Raw genomic sequence first — 22,020 nt, 5'->3', positions numbered from 1 at the left:
CATGCGCGGAGCGGGGCCAGGGCGGAGGGGGGCGCCGCGGGGGTCCCGGCAGCCCTTGCGCGGCGGCGGCGCTGGCCGCGCTCCCGGCGTGCCCCGCGCGCCAGCATGGCGGTGCCCAGCGGCGGGGCGGCCCTGTTGGGCCCGAAAGGCGCCGTCCCTGCGCAAAACCCGGCCTCGCTCTTTCCTAACGCACCGCGGCTTCCCCCCTCCCCGCTCAGCATCCCCCACCCGCCCCCGAGCCCCCACCGAGGCCTCACAGCCAAAAGCTCGAGCTTTTTCCCAGCTTTGCGAGCTTTTCCCCAATTTGGGTTTTTTTTGCTGTTAGTTCTCCTCCCCAGCTGGAGAGAGGAGTCCGTGAAATGGCTCCGTCCACCCTCTAGCGTAAAACACCCGGGCGGGAGTCCAGCCCGGCCCCCGGGACCCCCCCACTGCCGGCAGAGCGATGCAAACACACACAGCCTGGGCTTCCTTTTAAAAAAAGTTTATTATGTAAATATAGGATGTGGGCTAAGTCCCCGTCTCCTACTCTGCTTTACAAACTCCACCGCTCCTTACCTGCCCTCTTGACCACGGGGCTCACCCAAACCGCTTCCCCAGCGAGGAAACGCCCTTTACAGGCACCAAGCACCCTGGCCAGGAGCGAGGCGCTAGTACCTCAGTCTGAGACCGCTCGTTTTTCCTGAAGGACTACAGATAGTTCTGAAAACAGTTTCTCTCCCACTACCCCAAAACTGAATCCTTTCCAGAGAAAGCAAGAGACACCTACAAGCACAGCTGACGGCAGCCTTGCGGCTGGCTGCTACCATCCAGCGGTTTCGCACCGCGAGCTCCAAGAGCTGAATTCATCCAGAAAACAAGTGTAACTGTGGTTTGTTTTAAAAAATATTTCTTTAATCATATGCCTTGTACTGTGGAGACCGGAGGGGAGGAAGGGGCTCGTCCAAGTTCCCGCGAGGTATCGTTCTCAAGCGAACAGGAATGCTGGGGGCGGCAGCACCCTCAGTCTGTGGATTCCAGCACGGACTCGCTCAGGGCCAGGTCCCAGTAGTGCTCTGCTCCGTGCTTTTTAAAGTGCTCCCGTGCCATGTTCTCAGTGGGGCACTGCTTAAATTTCATTTCGCCAAAGCTGCGATCCTTTGCTGTGCCCTGAAACAGAAAAGAGACTTTTTTTTTGATGCACTTCTAGGATAAAATAGCTGGAGAACACAGGAACCCCAGGAAAAAAACCTTTTTAATAGTCCAGCAAGTGATTAGCCAGACTTCCGCACTAGGTGTGGGTTACACCGTGCAGGGGGAAGTGCTTGTAATTCTGCTATACTTAAATGCATGCAGAAAGAGTCAAGCCAGCGGGATTTCATCTGATCCAAAGCTTCAGAACAATTAAGTGCCTTCTGCCTCAGCTGCTCTGTTACAGGGTCAGCTTCAGCCCAGTCTCAGCCCCCAGGACTCATATTTAATTAAAGCTGCCACTCACCTCCCAAACCAGAGAGCATTTGTTTGTTTTCTTAACAGATTCCTCATCAGACTCGTCATCATCTGAAAAATAAAGCAAGTTCTCGTCCCCCAGGCCATGACACAGCAGCAACTCCCACCGCTAAGTCACCAACCCCTCACGCCACCTCTGACCCCCCTTTCTTGTATTACACCAAAACACCTGCAGGTCGCAAAATGTTCCCCACGCACACACCCTGATGCTTTTTGCCATTTAAAGCAGAGGACCAGCACTACAGTGGCTCCTGGAGCATGACAGAGCGCTGCATTTAAATTATAATCAGGTCTACTTTGCAAAACTCTAGAAAAAACTTCTCTCTCAAGTCATTAATTGCCACCCCCCTCCCCGCACAGTTTTACACTTACCCTCTCCCTTTGTGTTTGATGTTTGCTCATCCCATTTTATTCGATGGAGCATAAGACGTTTGAATTTCTTCTGTGCTTTCGGGCCTGGAGAGAATGGAAATTCACATTCACACAGTTCTGTGAGTTTTTAGAAGGTTTTAAGCAGCAGCACAATGACATCTGCAAATACAGCTGAGCCTTTCAAAGCGCACTCAGCTGACCAGGCAAGACAGGCACGGGCCAGGCCAGCTCCAGCACTAGTAATCCCTGGCCCAAGCCTTCCTGCAGCCTTCGGTACAATGCTTAGCTCTAGTTCTCAGTACTTCCTGCTGCAAAAGAGATTCTTGCAAAACCTTACAAAAATACTTAGAAAGAACCATGCAAACAGCGAGTGCTGCAGCAGACTCGGAGCTGAGACCCTGCTTGCTCTGAGCACCCCCTGAGAGCATCAAGATTTCAAATCAAGTACACTTAACTGATGCTTTCCTCCAACATTTAGTGCTCTGGGTTTTCTAATTGGATTATAACGCTCTCCGTAGGCAGTGCTAACCCCATTAAAACCATAATTAAGGGAGTTTCAAACTGCCTCCTGCTCTCCTCATCCTTCCATAAACCTCAGTCAGTGATTTGCACATGCAAATCCTTGCTTAAGGCAAGCTTTTGAACACTATGTTGTGAGCAAAAGCCTATCTCCAAAGTCCTCACCTCCTTCTACCACCACCACGTTGACGTCTTTGTGTAAAACCACCACGCCTGTTAAGTACAGCTGGCCAGCGTTCGCCTCAATTTTGAATTTTTTTGCTGGATTGCTCAAATTTCTGACCCTAAAGACAGGATAGAACATGTCATTTGTCAGGTCTAATGGAAATAGGCATACGGAAGAAAAAAATCTGCCAAGAGCACACAGCTCGGCACTCACCTGTACACAGCTATGTGAACTCCCTGTGAAATATCTTCTTTGAGCTTTTTAACTTTCTTCGCTTTTCGTTGTTCTGCTGTTAGCTTTCTTGCAGCATTTGCTTCTTCATGAGCTCTGGATGGGAAGAGACGCAGCGATAAGCAGAACTGCAGCCTACTGCATGTCTGTTACAGCAGCCAAACTGATCCTTCTGCTCTCACGCACAGGACACGTTCCACAGGCCCCACAGCAGCTTCATCTCCTCCCCAGATTCTGCCTTCGCCTGCCTGAACTAGAAGCACTAGGTCTTTTTTTTAATCCAGTCACCCAACAGCATCTCAACAGCCTAATGGGAGAACACGGGGAGACGGTGCCAGCCGCAAGGCACGAAGAGCGGTGCTGCACGCCATTTGTGATCAGACCCTCCGTTAGTTGGCACTAAGTGTTCTCGGAGAGGAAATTCAGCCTCCCCGCTTCATCTCATGCTTGGGCTCTTCCCCGAAAATGTGCATTAGTAACCGCTGCAATGGCAATTTGCCAAGCAGTCATCGTCACAAGTAACTCATTTAACACGGGTCACGAGGCCACTCCAGCGGCTGCAGGAGAGGGGGCAAGAACTGATGAGGTCATTAAGACCCAACTCCCTTCTGAAATATGCTGCAAAGGCAACACGAGAAAACTACACCGCTCCTGCTTTGCTACGTCAGTTCAGGGATTTCATTCTCTAGGAACATAAACGCAGCACTAATACTAAATCCATCCAAAAGCGAAGAACATGCCACCTACTTCTGTCTCTTTGCCATCTGTGCTCTAACATGAGCTTCGACTTTCGTTGGGTCCTGAACAGCTTCTGTCCCCAGCACTCGCATCAAGTTGGAAATTCTTACTGCGAGGAAAACGAGAGCGGAACTGTTAGAAGCTCCTACCAGACGCCAGCTTGCCACAAGGTGCGATTAAGCACAGCGTATTTCACAGAAACATGAGGGGCATTTGCAGGCTTCCAAGTAAACCGCACGGGTAAGTATCCGAACACACCAATACAAACATACTGGTATGCCCAAAACGCGCTCCCTTCCAGGCTGCGCTGCTTGCTGCAGCTCCCACCACCACCCCGTCCGGCCCACGCCGCTGGCTCGGCAGCCAACGACCCGTGTCGGCCTGGCGCTGCACGCGGCCCCTCCGCCACAGCAGTCCTTTACCTTTGGGCTCTGGCGGTGGCATCAAGCCCAGCCTGACTTTCTCCTGCAGCTCCTTCTGTGCTTCCCTCCGGGTCTGTCGCCGTAACTTCTTCTGCTCTTTTTTAGTTAAATAAACGCCCAGGGTCACTGGCGTGTCACTGTCCACTGGGAAGAGAAACGCTGGTAAGATAAACCTAAATCTGCTTTTGAAGAAGCAAGACAAAAATCCTGCCTTGCAGCCACTCCTGGGCAACAGCCTTAGCCACACTCCACTATATTCACACTTTATTGACAATCTGAGCTCTGCAACGCTGCAGATTGTTTACATCAGATGCAGGAAAACAGGGTTTTGCTATTTATAGACTTATATCAAAAAGTAAAACGCTTTGTGGTTATTTTATAGCTCTTCCTGAAGCGAGAATGTCAGAATCGACCTGATGAACAGCTCTCTCATGTCTGCACTACTACCCCAGCGCAGCACGTGGAAGGCTACCGACAGAGAAGCGGACTACAGTTAACCGCTGTTGTTTTTATCTGAAGTCTCTGACATACAGGCAAAGACTCTCCTTCCAGATTTCAGCTATCTTAGCAAAGCTTTAAGATTTATTTTGGTGTGATTTCTCTCTCACAGTGGTAAGAGACAGCAGTCACAGGATTACAAGTGAGGGCTCCCATGCTGGCTTGTCCCTCCAATTGCGAGTGTTTTGTGTCCAGCTTAAACACCACAGCCAACCAAAACCGAGAGAGGTCTGAGGCTGGACCGCTACGCAACGGTACCTGGGGGATTTAGCTGCGCTGGGTGCTCCACAAGGTTTGTGATCCCGAAGTATTCTTCTCTCTTTGATGGTGTTCCTCTTGCTCTAGAAAGGAGAGAGTTGGGCATCATTGCAAACCTCCCAGGCTGGATTCCTGCGTTCCCTTCAACACAGGCCAAAGAATAACACTTCCCCTGGGCCAGCTCTGAAGGGTATTTGACATGCACAAGAACCTGACCCAAAGCATTAATCAGGGCTTGGTATGCTGAAAGAGACATAATGCAGCATAATATTAATATGTAGGTGTCTTCCCCAGCGCTCTAAAATCATGAAATATCCACCTACATTTCATGATTCGGAGGCAGACTTCCCACAAATCAGCCACGAATGAGACTTGTACGTTAAGGGTCACTCGTGCTTGGAGAGAGCACCACCACCTTTTGGCCAAAATTACTCCATGGCAGTCCATTTGCGCTCACAGCAGGAACGCTGCCTTCGCAGCACAGAACGGCAACCGCCTGGCACCACAAGACAGGCTTGGAACAAACCTAGCGCCCATCTGAATCCGACAGCTCAAGCAGATACATGGCTCGATCTGCAGAAGTGCTGCGCATCTGCAGAGTCCTTCAGGAGACCACTGCGTCACCCCCAAGAAACTCCCAGAGTTTCCTCCTACAGCAGAACGATCAAAAACCTCGCGAGTAAAATACTTACAAGTCGAGGCCGTTAGGGATGATGTAGGAGTCCCACCACTCTATCTCCGGGATCTCCCCCTCTTTCAGCTCCTTTTTGGGGGTGATAAGGGCCAACTTGGTAGAAGTGTGTATCCCGGTCTTCCTGGCAGCCTGAGAGATCTCTGCCTGCAGTTTTTCTAGCTGCGCCTGAGAACAAGGAGAGGAAAGTGACATATAAAGGTCGTTCCAAAATAGCACAACCTCCAAAATAAGCACAATATTCTTTTTTTTTTATTTTTCTTTTTTTTAAGCTGAAGCAGACCACAAAAGAAACCACAGAGTATGTGATGATGGAGTGCTTTTGCAAAAGCTCACACACTTGCCAAAATCTGGTCTACTACTGAGCCTTCTAGGATCACTGAACAATCCCAAAATAGCGTCTCCCTAGGCACCACGTCCATGGACTTTTCTCTAATAAAGTTCTTCTCTCCCTTTCTCCCCAAGAATTTTGGCATTTTACTAAGATTCATTTAAATCTCTACTTCTAGAGTGATTATTTCTGGGGAAAGAAGAGTTGGCCGGGAAGTTGGTCAATTCCTTTTGGAAATTTCCAACTTTTTGTCCCCCCCAAAAAAGATTTTGTCTTCCATCAAGTTAAGATAGCTGTAAGAAAACACCTTCCACAAACATGTTCTCATCTGGATGCCTGCCTTTCCCACAAGAACAACGCTGACACAAAAGTTTCAGGTGACTTCACTGAAAAACTTCTTACTCCAAGTGAACACAGCTCCCTTCGCATGCCAGGAGAGGAGAGTCATCTCCCATCCCGAACTGAACCCTCAATTCTGTGCTCTCAGTTAGCATGGCAAGACCTCAAATACCTTCGTTCGCAACCTCTGCGCAATTTTCTCAAATTTGCCTTTTTCATGGAACTTAAAGGTGCGTTTCTGACGCTGGGCTGGGGTTATGGAGACCCGAGGGTCAAAGTAAGTGTTCGACTCCATGTCTTCGGAGGGCTTTTCTTTAAGCTGCTGTTTGAACTGCTCTCTCTTCACAGCTCGGATGTTTGCTTTTAGGGTTGGCATGCGGTGAGTCAATTCAATCTCTTTACCAGTCGCATCAACAGTTCGGCCTTGCTCATCCAAGATCAGCGGCGTAGGCTTTGTCTGATCCTTCAGTTCCACCTTCCTGGTGGCAAGACAGATACATCGCGTTAAAATGCAACTGCGGCATTAATTCAAAGGAAATAAGAGATGCATTTCCATGGTAGCCACTGGACTAACCTATGATTTGTGAAAGCTCTCATCTGTCCAGGTAATGCCTTTCTAATCAAGAGAAAGGAGATATCAAGCCACTTCAGGGCAGTTACACATCAGCCACAGTCTTATGTCAAGGAAGCACAACAGTTTATATAGTTCGACCATTCCAAAGCACGATTCCCTGGGGGCGGCACGTCGGGGCACGGCCACAAGCCTCAGAGGCGGCCGGGCTTCTAGCACAAGCCGCCAGCTACGCCACAGGCCTCTCGGTAACGTTAAGTCTCATCTCTACAGCCCGAACGAACTCTCGCATACGGAAGCTGCCAGAGTCCTCCCCAGGGAAAAAGCAACCCCATTTCACCCCGTTAATACGCTCATTCCTTCCGCAGCCTTGAAGGCCACCGCTGAGGAATCAACACCGCGTTGGAGAAACCCTCCGTCAGCACTCTGGCGTGACGTCACCAGAATTACACGGTAATCCAGCAAACTGCAGGTACTCACGGAGGTGCAATCCCCATGGCGTGCAGATTAGCCAGCCCCACCATGTTGGCGTTGCCTATAAGCCCTGGTTTCAAGGCCAGCTGAGCCTGAATTCGGGCTTGCAGCTCGGCAGCTTTCCTGGCCTTCTCGATGGCATCGTTCATGAACGTTGCTGCCTGGGAGGGCTGGATAGTGTTGCCGATGGGGAGACGTTCGGATTGGGATGAAGAAGAAATTTTTGGCTGTTGACAGAGAAACAAGCATTGTCACATGCCTGTTCCAGCACGTCTAGGTCAACGCGTCTAGCTGAAACACAGACCAGGGGATTTGCCTGCTACTTCCAGTAGGTACCTGTGGCGTCGGAGGACTGATGAAACTCAGCTGCTTTTTCCTCTCCTCGATCTGACGGGTGGCTGCCTCCATCATCTGTTTGATCTGTGGGAACAGAATTGGACAGTTTTTTCTTCCTCGCTCTACCAAGGACAGAAGGGGCCCTCAGCAACGGAGACCCCACCTCTTCTGTGATTTGCAGCTGCAAATGTATGCGAGACAGCTTAGTGAAAACAGAATTGCCTCAAACTGCTTCAACTGATGACCTCCAGCCCTAGAGAAGCAATCTAACAGCACAGGCACTGTCTGCCAAGACTCCTTCCTCTCCCATTTGGCCCAGCTTAGACAGAAACTTTATTTGCACGTTTCATTTGCAAAGAGAACATCCAAGCTTTCCCCACATGATGACTTCACCCACTTGATGAGCTTTGTGGGGGGAAAAAAACCCAACCCACAGGCAACATCTGCAGCAAACAAAGGACAGCCAAAAGCAGCTTGCCATTTGCTTGCTCAGCTTGTGACATGAATTAGGATAAGAAAAAGTAAACATTAAACCATGTCAGGATTCAAGATCTCAGACATGGGCAGCTCCGTTCTGGGCGGCAGAGCGGATGCAACGCAGCCTAGCAAGGCTCACCTGCAGCTTGGTGAGCATCCCGGGGCTCTCCGAAGGCGGACCTGGAATAACCTCAGGCTCATCCTCAACCTCCTCGAATCGCGGTATGCGTCGCTTCTTGACACCAGAAGATTCCTTGGAGACCTCAGAGTCATCGCCAAACACATCCTAACATAAAAGGAGAGAGCGGGAAAACTGTGGTTAAAGGCAAAGAATTCTCCTCGTTGTCGCTCCTTTAAAATAAGAAGCCGCCATGCGAGTCAGATCCAGCCAACACAACATCAACACTGCCTTGTGGCTGAAAGGATTTCCAGGCCCGCAAGCCGGCCTCCTGTTAATGCTGCATCGGTGAAGAATGCGCCCTGGTTCCCCACCAGGGACGTATCAACAGTGACCATCCGACAACTCGAGGGATGGGAGACACTGCAAGGACATGCTTGTGGAGAAGCCACCATCGTTTTTAGGTGCTCAAAGGCAGCTCTGTTTCTGAGGCACTGAGGAGAGCTAAGGTCTCACATGTCTACGCAGGGAGGCAGAGAAAGCCTGCACACAAACTGACCCGACTGGGCCAAAGCGGCTGCCAAGACTTCAGCCAACTGCGGAGGATTTGGTGGAGGGAGCTGCACTGCCCGACCGTATTCTCGCCAAAAGGAGAACGCAGCCCCGGACCGGGGTCTGGTGCAGCTGCAGCGATTCGCTCGCGCTCCAGCCCAGCAGAGCCGGCTCTGAGCCAAAGACGCTGCGCTCAAACCGAGCTGCTCCCAGCGCTTCCTGCAAGAAGTGCACTGAGGAGAGCAGGAAGAGCAACGACGGACTAGCATTAAGTGGAGAGATTACAAAACAAAAGGGCAAGTGCACTTTACACGGAATTTTATGTTGGGGAAGTGTGCTTGTGCGAGGGCGGCCACGTATTTCATTCAGTTAGTGATGGTTTTACGTATGGCAAACTGGATTTGTCCACGTGACTGTGTTACGGTGTTGTGTGTGAAGGTGTTATTTGAAAAGAAAATATACACACCGGTTGCAAGCGTTAGTTGAAATCCCTTCTTCACTATAATGGTTCATATTCTACAAGGACACATCCTCATCCAGACACAGGTACTTCTTGGAAAACCTACAAGTTCAAGAGAAAGGACTTGCCCATAGTATAAAGTGTGTAGACCATTACGTTTTAGTTCCTGAAACTTCCCAAGCAACGACCTACCCCACGAAAGTTAACCGAGGAGACAGGAGGAAGGCCAGACAGTGCTGAAGAAGCTCGCATGACCAGTAAGTAGTATTTTGAATTAATCCACTGCTCGTTGCTACAGACCTAAGTGCGCAAGTATAAACTCAACTCTAAAACCTGCAGTGAGGGAAAGCTAATATCATTCTGCTGTGACCATGATGTGACAGTTTCACTAGATCCTCCCACATTAAAGCACAGTCAGGATGGATCTAGATCTTGATGAAGGATCCCCAAGAAAGGCAAATCCAGAGAGAGGGGTTGATGATTCGGCAGAGGGGACACCTCTCCCCATACCAGCACCCAAGAGACACAGATGGGGCTGCTCCGCTGCTTCCACGGCCTGCTTTCAGGTTAGCTTGGAAGCCGACACCACCAACCGTCTGAGGTCACGCAAGACACCCAAGAGGACGTTTCCCTGGAGGAGAGTCGCCTGCCCCCACACCCAGACCGATTTCTGCTTCAGCTGCCAGCGTTAGATCCCGTCACTTAGCAGGATGCTGCTCCCTTCCCTCTCTCCGCTGCAACGTCCTGCAGTATGCCAGTCGATGTCACAAGGAAGATCAGAGGACGAGACAATTTGAAAGTGGGCAAAATAATTCTCATTGCGAGTCTGAATTCAACTTTTGAAGAAACGCAGGACCCGTGTACGTTAGCAGAGCTACGGGACCGCAACAGCCGCTACACAAAGTTGCAGTCTGCAGTTCTGCTCTATCATGAAGTGCCAAGCAGCTACGTGATTCACGGTGTTCCTGCCTCTCCGCCATCTCCCCAAGACGTCAAAAGCAAGAGCAGTGAGGAGTGCCACCAAGAGAAAACAGCATTGCCCCAAACCTCGTTTTCTAACAGCCCCATGGCAGCTCGGCAAAGTACTTGAAGTCAGCGGATGTACCAGCCTAACACCCAAACTAAAATGGGTCCAATACCCAAATTAAAAAGGGTCCACAGCACAGAAATACTTGAAGGATGCTTATCGGCACCTCTGCCACGACTGAGAAAGCTGCGGAAGACTGAAGACCTTTGAACTACCATCATTGGTACGGAGGTAGGACACCCCAACCCGGATCACTCCGGATCAGGCTGAGGCAAAGTGTCAATGTAAAACAAGAAGGTTGCGCTGCTGCTCCTCAGGTTGTACCAAATCTGCAGGATGCAAACTGTTTAAATGCACTGTTTTGTACCCAATTAACGTATCTGGAGGAGACCCTTCTCTGGCACGTGTTAAAATCTCAGCCAGACAGCAGAAAAAAAAGTTTCAAATGAAAAGGCACAGATCCAAATTCTCAGAGGGGTTATTCTAGGCAACTGAGGTTAAACGCTGACTAAACAAATGTTATAGAGAAACACAGATTACCATAAAATGAGAACCTCAGAAAAAGCGAAAGGGAACTTACTTTGCAAGCAGGGAACAGCAGGTAGAGTAGCCACTTTTAAACTCGGTATGCGAGTGATGAAAAAAATGCAATTCCAGAAGGTGGCGAGTAAAGTCTTCAAGAGAACAAAGGAGGTGAAAACAGGTTGGGATGCACAAGACTTCCACCATCCCAGACAAGTGTTAGATGGGAGAAACATCAGAGAATATTACATCCTTGCTGCAATTAACCTTCTGCTATGGTGGGGGAAAAGAGGCTGCCAAAAATTGCCCTCCGTGGGTTCCAGACGAGCTCCAGCGAACGGAGAGAGAACGAAAACCCACCAGATAACCCGCCGCAGAAAGACCCACGTGCTCACCGACGGGAGAGTCAGCCGGCAGGTTGAAACACGGCACGTCTGAGCGAGGAAGAGCAACGGGAAGCTACCGTGAGCTGGGACACCCTACCCGGACTCCCAGCTTGCGAGGCAGCGAAGACTCAACACTGCGAAACGCAGCAGCGGATAAAGGAGTAAGAAAGGAAACGGAGAGACTGAGCCCCGTTATTTAAGTTACTCTGTTCCACAAGCCTAACAGAGGTTGTTAAAGAAACCAAAGGCCCAGGCTTCCAGACTTGGACACCACCGAGGAAAGCATTTCGCTACCTCACTAGAAGGTAAGGAGAACTGAAAGGTAAAGGCTCACACACTTCATCATGGAGAAGGGTCTTTTCTCTTGAACTTTAAGCATTACAAGCTGTACCTCTCTGGAAGAGGAAAACGTGGCAGAGCACCAGCGCTGCCTCCACAGCGATCAAACAACAGGACAAGACCAATCAATAATCAGTCCTTGGCTCACCTTCAGCTCTCGCTTTCGATTCCGGTCACTGTTCGATTTGGAGTGCCTGGAGCTTCGGCCTTCCTCCACCGCTTCGAAGAGCTTGTCCACAAACCTCAGAGTGGAATCATCGAGAAAGGGCTTGAGGTGGTCTGGAGAAGAAGAGGAGCTTGCGTAAATGGCAAAATTCACTGTTTGGAATGAACGGAGGAAGAGAAAACTCTGCAAAGCCATAAAACTCTGTTAAAGGTGGCTTCAATCTAACTAATGCAGCGGGCCTGTGACCTGTGCTCCGCAGGCCTCTGGGATCTCCAGATTCACATTGCTCAAGGGTCAGGAAAAGGACGAGCAAAAAGAAATGCTGCTGTCAGGAAATTTAAATTCACCACATGGGAGTCCAAGCCTCCACTAGAAAATACTAGGGAACTAATGGTCAAAAAAGCCACCAGATAAAAGCATTATGAGTATATTCCTTTAGAAAAAGGGGCCTTAAGTTCATTTTTACTTAGTAAGTTATCGTAACAAATTCCAAGGCTTTTGAACACGTCACCTGTTTGGGTGGATTTGTCCGTACTCACCTCTGCCATGTCTAGGGTGAGCCAGAATCACCGTGTGTACGCGAGTACGATAGAGCTCCAAGGTTTTTATATATAAAACCAGCTCAACACGAATCAGATCTCCCCTTCGTCTGCTGGACACCGACAGCCTCAACCACTATCGAAACGGTGACCCGCCACGCAGTTCGGCACGGCCAGCGTTGGGTCAGTCTCCCCAGAATACGGGAGCGGAGTTTAAATCCGACTTAAAGCTATTTCAAATGCAACACAACATCTACTAACGGGCGACTCCAACATACTCCTCCTATTTCAGAGGAAATCTGTAGTTCATTCACTTGCTCCATGTATTGAGAAAAGCATCCGTCTTGCTTGCTTTGTGTACGAGACGGATGCTGTTTTGTGCTGTTTAACCCCAAAACGTTGTAGGACACGGATTCCATGCTATATGCCACATAAACAAATTAACTAATGGGCAGATTTTAAGCATCTGCCCAGGATCTGCTTATTGTGCGCCCATTTTACACTCTACTTGCTCTACCAAGGGGTCTGAGTGCTTCTAAAACGACCGCAGGTTTGGAGCCGGAGCACGTGGGAGGGACATACCGGCCGCTTTCTTTTTGTCCATTCCCTTGCCGACGCAGTTCAGCGCCGCCGTCACCACGGTGGGCTCCGAGAAGCCCAGAACTCGCTTCACCGTCTTCTCGATCCATGGCTTCAGCTCGTCCAGCTCCCTTTTGGAGAGCGACATCTTGGCTAGCAGCTGATTTTAATATTCTTGCTTGTACCTGAAAAGCAGACAGACAAGAAAAAAATTACAATTAGTTAAAAAAAAGAAAAAGAAAAGCTTACAACTGGTGAAAGCTCTTGGAGATTGCTTTTGCTTGCTTATTTTTAAAATGAAAGCTAAAATTAGCTAAGAAGCAGGGAGAGGAAGGTCTCAGCAGCAAGGAGCCTACAATCCAACCAGACAAGACAAAGTACCAGACCTTCCTAAGGGAAATACCATGCTCACAGATTACCCTGGAGCTCCGCAGGAAAAGCGAGACTAGTCCCTGCACCTCCGAAATCCTGCCAACAAGCCCACCTTCCCTCGGGGAAGATGCGCGAAACGCAGCAAGCAGCACCTTGGCGCAGAGCGGGCTCCGCTTCCACACAAGGACCATCCCAAACAGGACGGGAAGGTTCGGTTTCGAGGTGTCCCTTCAGCCCTCGGCTTTTCCCACGAAGGCAGGGAGCCAACCGGTGCCAGGCACAGCGGTGGCTTTACTTATTTATATGGCTAATTAGTAACGGACGAAGACTCGTCCACCTTCCATGAAAAGCACCAACTTGCTACGCACCGGTTTTAAAACAGCGGATGCAACAAGCTCGTCTTGAACAACGTGGGCTAAATAACACTCGAAGGAGATACGGGAAAATCTAACGCGTGTGTACATGCGCATGGCAGAGCTCCAAGGCCTCTATATATAAAATATACTTACTTAAAACCTTTCCTACTCCCTTTCGCTGCTTTGGACACGCCGTGCTTCGCAGTATGAAGCACTGCAGCCCTTTGCTCACTCCAGGGAGAGACTAAAGCCGCAACCCACAGTAAGAGACCATCTCCCGCCCGTCCCATCCCGCCTCGCTACACGAGCCCGGACACACGATTCATTTTGTGGCATGTGGCCCAGAGCCTGGAAATTTGTGGCTCTGCTTAAGGCTGAGTTTGAAAATCTTATTCAGGCAATAGATTTCCTAACGCTTCAAGTTCAGCACGTGCCCGACTACCTCTGCGTTTGCTCCCGAAACCAGCACCGCTCTGGGCAAGCCGAGAGCACCGTATTTCCCAGCCCGACCGTTTCAAACCTAGCGGCAAATTACAGACGTCCAAGACAAAAACCTCTCACCGTTAGTCACTAGCGGTTCAGGCTTGTCATGTCAGCTGGAGTCTGCAAATGCAATAATGTTTAATTATGCCCCCAGCCACTAATCTGATTTGGAAACCAAGTCTCCTTTATCTGGAAACGGGAGAAAATCTTCTTAAGGAAGCAGGTTTGACCTAGACGTTTCTTCCTCAGAAGAAAAGGCCTGCATAGGCGGGATGTTAATATGGGTCTATTTAAACAGAAAGCAGATGCTGCCTAGAATAAGGCTCATAAAGAGAGGGCCACAAAGTTAAGATTTTCGGCATTAATTCTAATAAAATAGTTTTTAATTTAGGGTCCGCAGGAAGTAACCAAGAGAAGCAAAGCTACAGGCTCAGAACAGCTGCCGGAGCGGGGTTACGCTTCCACGAGAGACTTCCCAATGGTCCGCAAAGCAGACGGCTGAAAGTCTCCGCAGCCTTGTTTCACAGAGGCATGTTAAAAACCGGAATCAGATACAGATCAAACGCGCGTTACTACGACGTTTCAGCTGTAACTCCTGACTCGTGGCACACAGCGCTTCACAATAAAGTTACCTGAGGTTCAAGGTACGTTAAATTAATTGATTACTACACTTTATCAGCAATATTGATAATCATAGCTACATATATGCTTACATATATATAAAATGTATACATATATTAGTAAATCCAAAACTTACACAATTCATCCTTGTCCTAAACTCTGTACTAAGCTTTAACCTATGTCGTTCAATAAGGTGCAACGAAGAACTGTGACAGGTTTAGTGGCATTTCGTCGGGTGAATATCGGGAGAGCAAATACACCCCGGGGTTTCTATAGGCGCCTCTTCCAGCAGCATCAAGGCGCCCAACGCCGCGTGCGTCACGCCGGCTCGCGGGCACGACGCGAGGGACAGAACTCACTGAACCCCGACGTGAAACCTGCTGCCGAAGCGCGTAACGCGCCCCTAAATCTAGATAAACCCCCGCGGCCCCCCTCGCTTTACCGCTCCCCCGGAACCGCCTGAAGGCGACGCTCCCACAGCGCTGCGGGCAAAACAACCGCTTCCTCCGGGGGAAAAAACCAAAAAAAAGGGGTTAACGTCACGCGCGAACCCGCGCCCGAGGCCAGGCAGAAACTCCGGTTTCGGGTAACCTGGGGAGGCGGCGGGAGGCTCAAGCCCCGCATCCCGCGCGCAGCCCCCCCCCGGGCCCCTCCTCCGCCGCGGGAGCGCGCAAACACCGGCCGCGGGCGGGAGCGGCGGCCCCGCGGCCCGGCTCCCCCCCCGGCCCGGCCCCTCCGCCCCCCTCGTCCCTGCGGCGCGGCGCCGGGCGGCGGCTCCTCACCGCGCGGCCTCCCCCCGCGGCGGGGCCCGGCCTCGGCACTCCCGCGGCGGCGGCGCAGGGCCCGGCCCGGGCGGCGGCGGCGGCAGGGCCCGGACGGCGACGGCACGTCGGGGCGGAAGCGGAAACGGCCGCACGGCGCCTGCGCGCGCCCGCGCGGGGGGTGCCGGGAAAGAGGCGGGTGGGGCGGGGCCAGCGCTCCCGCCGCACGTGATGCCGCCCGCCCGCCCGCCGCCGGGGTCACGTGGGTTCCTCCCCCTTCCTCGCGTTACGTCGGCGGGTGACGTAGGGCTCCCCCTTGGCGCGCGCCCCGGGGCACGCGCGCTGCGCGGGCGGGAGCGTGCAAGGAGCAGCGTGCAAGGGGGAAGTGTGCAAGGGGAAGTGTGCAAGGAGCAGCGTGCACGGCGTGCAGTGTGCAAGGAGCAGCCTGCAAGGGCAGCATGCACCGTGCAAGAGGTGGTGTGCAAAGGCAGCATGCAGCGTGCACGGAGCGGCATGCAAGAGCTGTGCGCAGCGTGCAAGAGGGGAAAGTGTGCAAGAAGCAGCATGCAAGAGGTGGTGTGCAAGTGCTGTGTGCAGCAGGCAAGGGGGAGGGTGAGTGTGCAAGGAGCAGCATGCAAGAGCAGCATGCACCGTGCAGGAGGTGGTGTGCAAGGGCCGTGCGCAGCGTGCAAGGTGTGTGTGCAAAGGTGGCGTGCACTGTGCAAGCGGTGGTGTGCAAGGGCCGTGTGCAGTAAGGGGGACGTGCAGCACGCACCACGCAAGGGGTGGTGTGCAGCCTGCCAGAGCGGCGTGCAAGGGGCAGCGTGCAAGGGGGGCACGCGGGGCAGCGTGCAAAGGCGGGGCAGCGTGCACCATGAGGGCCGCCCCCCCGGCAGGGAACCCCCCCCAGGAGCAGCGCTGGGGTCAGCAGCGGCGATCGATTGCTGCCGGCGGAGGGGGGAGGCCGACAAAACCGCGTAACGGGGGCTCCGAAGCGACCGGCGCCGCCCCGAAAGCCCCGAGGGGGCGATTGCGGCGTCTCCTGGCGCCGCCGAAACGAGACGCGGGGAAGCGCCTGGCTTTGCACCTTTTATTCACGCGCAGAAACGGCCCCCGGGCGCGGCGCGGCCCCCGCTAGCAGCCCAGCCAGGGGTCGGGGCGGCTCTTGCGCGCCAGGAAGGCCAGCTTGCGCGCCATCTCGGCGCCGTAGACGCGCCGGCACGCCTCGTAGGCCAGCCGCTGCCGCCGCCGGCACGGCTTCTCGTAGTAGCGCCGCCGCTTGACGTCGTCGACGATGCCGTCGTGCGAGAGGATCCTGCGGGCAGCGAGAGCGCGTCAGCCGCCGCGGAGCCCCAACGCCCCCGCCCCCCGTTTGCCCCCGGGACGCAAAACCCCCCGGCGCCTGGCCCAACTCGGTGCACGCAAGGATCGCCAGCCGTCCCGACCCGTTCCGCTTACAAGCCGTTATTGCAAAAAAATACATATATCATCACAGGTCCTAAAGCATTTCCCTCTCCCCACCGCGGTTCCCAGCGGGAAACGTTTTCCCCCGCTGCACAGGGTCTTTTCCGACGTCCTCGAGACGCGTTCCTGCTGGCGGCTGCACGGAGGAGCGACATAACCCGCTCTGCCCCCAGCCGGGCTTAAACCCGGCTGTTTTTCAAGCGCCGACGGCCTCGATCTTGGCTTTTCCGCCGCTTCCTTTGCCTGCCGAATCGCCTGCTGCCGCTCTGCCACACTGCGAGGTCAAAAACGCAGCTGGCGTCGCAGTGGCTTTATTTCAAACCTGCTTTTTTTGTTTTTTTAAAGAGTTTTGGCTTTAAGTGCCAGCACCGGCTCAGCCCGGGCCGTGCGGAGAGCCGGAGCTGCGATGTTTTTTCCAGTGTCGGTAGAGGTCGGTTTAGCTGCGGCGTCCGTCTGTCCCGCGGGCGGATGCCGCTTGCTGAAGGCCTCCATCGGGGGCGGTTTCGGGGGCAGAAGGAGCGTTCTGCGTGACGCCAAGCTGCTACGCACGTGCTCGAGCCTGTGAGTTATTTCCGCCGCCGAGCTGAGCCGGACCCAAAGCAGTTTCAAATCAGCCCTCGGCTCTTCTTGCCCGAGCGCGAGGGTTTCCGCCGCGCGCAGGCAAAAGCTCGTTTTCCAGCGGAATCGCCACCAAAAGCAGCAGGTGTTCAGAGGGGCTCGGAGACAGTAGTTGCCGGCCCCGTCGGCTCCCCCCCGGCCCCCCGCGGCCCCCCCCGGCCCCGGCCCCCCGGCACTCGCCTGCTGAGCGCGCCGTAGGCCGCCTCCACGTTGCCCTGCTGCACCATGACGGTGCGGCCGATGAAGCGCAGGTGATTCGCCATGTCGCGCGCCGGCTCTGCGGGGCAGCGGGGATCAGGGCCGGCCCCGCGCCGCCCCCGGGACACCCCCGCCGCGGGCCGGTTCCCCCCCCGGAGACCCCGGTAGGGCCAGTCCCCCCCCCCCCGCCCCGGAGACCCCGGTAGGGCCGGTCCCAGTCCCCCCCCCCGCCCCAAAGCCCCGGTAGCGCCGGTTCCCCCCTCCCGGGGCCCCGCTCGGGCCCGTCGCCGCCGCCCCCCGCCCGGGCCGGGCGGGAGGGAGGGGCCGGAGGCCGCGGCCCGCGCAACTCACCGCCACCACCGCCGCGCGACCCGGAACCGGAACCAAGGCCGCGCTGCCCCCGCCCCCCCCCCACGGAGCCATGGCAACGGGGTCAGGGGCGGGGCTGGCGCGTGGTGGGGCGTGGCCTCGGCCGCGCGGGCGGAGCCGGGATAGGGGCGGGGCCTCGGCGGGTGGGCGGGGCCGTGCGGGGTGGGGGCGGGCGCGGCCGCGCGGTGCCAGGCGCAGGCGGGGGCGGGGGGGGGCAGCGCGGCCCGGCGCCACCACGGCGGGACACGGGCGGGGGTGTCACAGGGCTGGGACATGGCCGGGGGGGGGGGGGGGGGGTGACCATGCCGGGACACGGCCAGCACAGGCGGGTGCCACCGTGCCAGGACAGGGCCAATGCCACCAGGTGCCACCAAACCGGGACATGGCCGGGGGGGTCGATGCCAATGTCACCCCGCCCGCGTGACCCACCCCCAGACGCCGGGCAGAGACACCGAGCTGGGGGGCAGCTGCGTCCCCACCGCGTCCCCCCCGGGGACCCGGGCGAGGGCCCAAGCCCGGCCGGCGCCGCGGGAGGAAGGAGGAACACGGGAGCCGGGCGGCCCCGCGGGCGCTTTTATTCCCGGGCGCGACGCGGGCGCCCAGCGCTGCCGAGACGTCCCGGCCCCGGCGGCGATCCGGTGGATCCGGGGCGATCCGGTGATCCGAGGGGTCCGCGGAGCCGGGCGGCGCGGGGTGAAGGCACAGGAGCGCCGGGAGCGAGCGCCCCGCACGCCGGAACCGTCCCGTTTTTTTTTTTTTTTTTTTATATAAAAAACCCCCCAAAACCCAAAAGGCAGCGGAAATAATTAAAGCGAAGGAAGGAGCAGCTCCGCGAAGCGCCGCGTGCCGCGGTCAGGGGTCCGGCGGCGGCGGCGTCCCAGTCCGGCTGTCCGCGGCGTGTCGGTGGCGCGGGGCGGCGGGGGGGTCCGGGGTGGCGGCGGCGGGCGGCGGCGGCGGCGGGGGGGTGCAGCCGGGCGGCGGGTGCGGGTGGGCGACGCCGAACCGGGCGGTTTTGGGGGCGACGTGGGGGAACCAGAGCTTCAGCATCATCTCCACCTGCAGCAGCGTGCCCAGGTAGCGCCCGCTGCGGGGAAGCGGCGGCGGCGCCCGGTCACACCGGGGGGGTTTTTCCCCCCCACCCCGAGGGGTCCCCGAACCGTGGGGATGTTGCACCCGCTCGGGGCTAAACTCACCCCATTTCGGGCTTCTGCAGGACGCCGATGATCCGCTGGATCCTGTCCATGGCGACGCTCTGCTGGAAGGTGCTCAGCCCTGCAGAGCCGCGCGCGGGCGTGAGGCCGAAGCCCAGCGACCCGGACAGCCCACCCGCATCCCGCCGGCTGGGGAAACGGCGGAAAACGGAGCGAGGCGGCGATGCTCCGGCGCGCGGGAACGGCCGGCACCCACCTTTCTCGTAGCGCCCGGCCCGGAGCCCCTGGAGCAGCTCGGCCAGGGGCCGGATGAAGCCCTGCAGCTCGCGGCACTGCGAGGAAGAGGAGGGCGGCCGTGAGCCGGGGGACACCGAGGCAGGGCCGGACTTTTTGGGGGGTTTCTTTTTTTTTTTTGGCGTTGCAAAACTCACTTTTTGGGCGAAAAGGCGGTCGCCGTCGGCGGAGGGGGGGTCGAGGCTGTCGGCGGGCTCCGCGGTGCCGCCCCGCTGCCGCTTGGCTCCGTGGGGGACGGCGCGTTCGGGGCAGCCCCCCGCCACCGCCCGCTTGCGGCTCCGCTCCGGGGGGCGGCGGCGGCGGCGGGGGGGCCGGGGGGGCGGCGGGGTGGTGGCGGTGGCGGCGGGGGGGCCGCGGCGGGCGCCCACGTGGCCGTCGCCATCCGAGGGGAAGGCGCCGAGGTCGTTGTCGCTGCCGGGGGGGTCCATGGCGCCGACGGTCCCGGCCCGAAAGGCGACTGAAGGAGGAGGGAAAAAAGGGAGGAAAACCCCCAAATCCACGTTTTTTCCCCCCGCACGTCCGCGGTGCAGGGCAGGGCCCGGCTCCAGGCCTCCCCCGCGCCCGGCGCTGCCTGCACAGGGACGGCACCCGCCCCGGGGCGAGGCGGCCGGCACCGTATAGGAGGCCTTAAAATAAAAAAATCCGGGGAAAAAGCCACGTTTCCCGGTCGCTTCCCCTTTGCCCCGGTGCGGCGGCAGGTGCCGGCGGCTCCCCGGGGATGGGGAACCGGGTGCTGCCGGGGGCCCCATGCTGGGGGGGGGCAGGGGGCACCGCAGGGCCGTGCCCCAAGGACGCGGCACCCCATGGCACGGCTGGGGGTGTCGTCCCCCCCCGGGGCTGCGGGGGTCCCCGGTGCCCCCGGTAAGGCTCTGCGGGGGGGGGGGGTCCCCGGTGCCCTCTCCCCCCCCCCCCCCCGTGCAGGCCGCGGGCCCCGGAGGGCGGCGGGACGCGGCAACACGGCGCTGACCCGGATGCGGAGCGCGCAGGGCGGCGGGATGCGGGCACACGCGGCGCGGGGGGCCCTCGGGAAACCGCCCGCCCCCGGCCACCGGGACCGGGGACCGGCCACCGGGACCCGCCCTGGCCCCCCAGCCCGGCGCCCCCCGGTACCCACGGCCTCACCTGCTCCTCCTGCTGCCGCCGCCGCCGCCGCCGGCTCTGCCCCGGCTCTGCCCGGCGCCGCCGCGGTCCCGGTCCCGGTCCCGCCCCCGGCGCCGGCTCCGGGCCGGCTCCACGCGGCCACGTGCGGCCCGGCACGTGCCTGCCGGCGCGCCGCGCCCCCGCGCGCCCATTGGCCCGGCGCCTCTCCCCGTCGGCCAATGGCGAGGCGGCGCCGCGCGGATTGGCCGGGAGGGCGGGGCCCGAGGCCGCGCCCCTACATGTGGCTCGGCGGGAGCGCGCGCGGCGCCGGGGACGGTCCCGGGCGGGGGGGGGGGCGACACCGGCCGCGGCCTCCGCGTGACCGGGGACACCGCGAGCTGGGGACGGAGCGTCCCGGGGACACCGTGTGCCGGGGACGGACGGGGCTGCCGCGTGCCGGGGGCAGCGCCCGGCGCCCCCCCGCCCCGGGCGCGGCCGAGACCCGGCGCTCCCGGGCGGGGTAGGGCAGGGTGGGGCCGGGCAGGACAGGGCCGGGCCCCGCGGCCGCCGCCGCCGAGCCCACGCGGGCCCACACGCGCGCATGAATAGGGCTGCGGGCCCGCCCCCGCCGCCGGCGACCAATGGCGCGCGGCCGCGGCGCCGCGTCACGCCCGGCCGGACCAATGGGGCGGCTCGCGCTCGCCCCCACCCCCCCCGCCCCTCCCGCCGGGACAGTTACATAATGGGGCCGGGGCGGGCGCGCGTGTGTGCGCACGTGTGTGCGTGCGGGCGCCGGTGCGCATGCGCGGCGGGCGGCGCTGCCCCCTCCCAGCCGCGGGGGGGCGCGTGCAGGCGCGGGGCGCGCGCGCGCGCCGGGACGCACGTGTCGGTGCATGTGCGCGCGGGCGCGCGGCCCTGTGCGCGCGCGCATGCGCGCGGGCGGGCGCGTGGACGGCGCGGCGCCCTCCGCCGCCGCGGGCGGGAGCTGCAGCCGGGGGGGGCGGGGGGGCACCCGCGGCCCTGCACCCGCCACCCCACTGCACCCAGGGCCCCATTGCACCCAGGACCCCATTGCACCCACAGCCCCACGCACCCGCCACCCCACGGCACCCAAGACCCTCCAGCATGCAAGACCCTGCAGCACCCCACTGACCTACAGCCCCGTGCACCCACGACCCCGCAGCACCCAGGACCCCATTGCACCCACAGCCCTGTGCACCCACGACCCCACTGCACCCAGGACCCCATTGCACCCACAGCCCTGTGCACCCAGGACCCCATTGCACCCACAGCCCTGTGCACCCACGACCCCGCAGCACCCAGAACCCCACTGCACCCACAGCCCTGTGCACCCATGACCCCGCAGCACCCAAGGCCCTGCAGCACCCAGGACCCCATTGCGCCATGGCCCCATGGAACCTGCAGCCCCCACAGCCCCCACGACCCCACAGCACCCACAACCGCACTGCACCCACAGCCCCGTGCACCCAAGACCCCGCAGCACCCACAACCCCATTGCACCCACAGCCCCGTGCACCCAAGACCCCGCAGCACCCAGGACCCCATTGCACCCACAGCCCCGTGCACCCACGACCCCGCAGCACCCACGACCCCATTGCACCCACAGCCCCGTGCACCCAAGACCCCGCAGCACCCA

General features: G+C 57.8%; 3 protein-coding genes across 8 annotated transcripts; all 3 read right to left on the bottom strand.

Annotated features, from left to right (window-relative positions):
- Positions 1-465: 465 nt before the first annotated feature.
- On the bottom strand, positions 466-15,377 carry PRPF3 (pre-mRNA processing factor 3). Of its 4 annotated transcripts, none has more exons than XM_064499118.1 (17): positions 15,211-15,377; positions 12,600-12,781; positions 11,461-11,591; positions 8,048-8,194; positions 7,432-7,515; positions 7,102-7,322; positions 6,625-6,666; positions 6,223-6,529; positions 5,382-5,548; positions 4,690-4,772; positions 3,934-4,077; positions 3,521-3,620; positions 2,756-2,869; positions 2,542-2,660; positions 1,858-1,941; positions 1,475-1,536; positions 466-1,146 (listed from the first exon to the last, which is right to left on the bottom strand). In XM_064499118.1, the coding sequence occupies exons 2-17, from the start codon at positions 12,742-12,744 to the stop codon at positions 1,000-1,002; spliced, it is 2,097 nt and encodes a 698-aa protein (XP_064355188.1). In that variant the 5' UTR covers positions 12,745-12,781; positions 15,211-15,377; the 3' UTR covers positions 466-999. The 4 variants fall into 4 exon arrangements, with proteins under 4 accessions (XP_064355188.1, XP_025976258.1, XP_064355189.1 ...); XM_026120473.2 differs by lacking the exon at positions 15,211-15,377 and adding an exon at positions 14,565-14,721; XM_064499119.1 differs by lacking the exon at positions 6,625-6,666.
- Positions 15,378-16,265: 888 nt separating this feature from the next.
- MRPS21 (mitochondrial ribosomal protein S21) lies at positions 16,266-17,878 on the bottom strand. The gene is made up of 3 exons (XM_064499121.1): positions 17,821-17,878; positions 17,452-17,548; positions 16,266-16,504 (listed from the first exon to the last, which is right to left on the bottom strand). The coding sequence occupies exons 2-3, from the start codon at positions 17,532-17,534 to the stop codon at positions 16,324-16,326; spliced, it is 264 nt and encodes an 87-aa protein (XP_064355191.1). The 5' UTR covers positions 17,535-17,548; positions 17,821-17,878; the 3' UTR covers positions 16,266-16,323.
- A 511-nt stretch (positions 17,879-18,389) lies between these two features.
- Positions 18,390-20,606, bottom strand: CIART (circadian associated repressor of transcription). 3 transcript variants are annotated; one of them, XM_064498983.1, is made up of 5 exons: positions 20,406-20,606; positions 19,421-19,740; positions 19,246-19,321; positions 19,032-19,110; positions 18,390-18,922 (listed from the first exon to the last, which is right to left on the bottom strand). In XM_064498983.1, exons 2-5 carry the CDS (start codon positions 19,709-19,711, stop codon positions 18,691-18,693), a joined length of 678 nt encoding a protein of 225 aa, XP_064355053.1. In that variant the 5' UTR covers positions 19,712-19,740; positions 20,406-20,606; the 3' UTR covers positions 18,390-18,690. The 3 variants fall into 3 exon arrangements, with proteins under 3 accessions (XP_064355053.1, XP_025976257.2, XP_064355052.1); XM_026120472.2 differs by lacking the exon at positions 20,406-20,606 and having other exon boundaries at positions 19,421-20,375; XM_064498982.1 differs by lacking the exon at positions 20,406-20,606 and having other exon boundaries at positions 18,756-18,894; positions 19,421-20,375.
- Positions 20,607-22,020: the final 1,414 nt, after the last annotated feature.

Source organism: Dromaius novaehollandiae, chromosome 29 (genome assembly GCF_036370855.1).
Source record: "Dromaius novaehollandiae isolate bDroNov1 chromosome 29, bDroNov1.hap1, whole genome shotgun sequence".
NCBI lineage: Eukaryota > Metazoa > Chordata > Aves > Casuariiformes > Dromaiidae > Dromaius > Dromaius novaehollandiae.
Note: the sequence above shows the minus strand (reverse complement) of the source record. Positions and strands in the feature narration are given on the sequence as shown.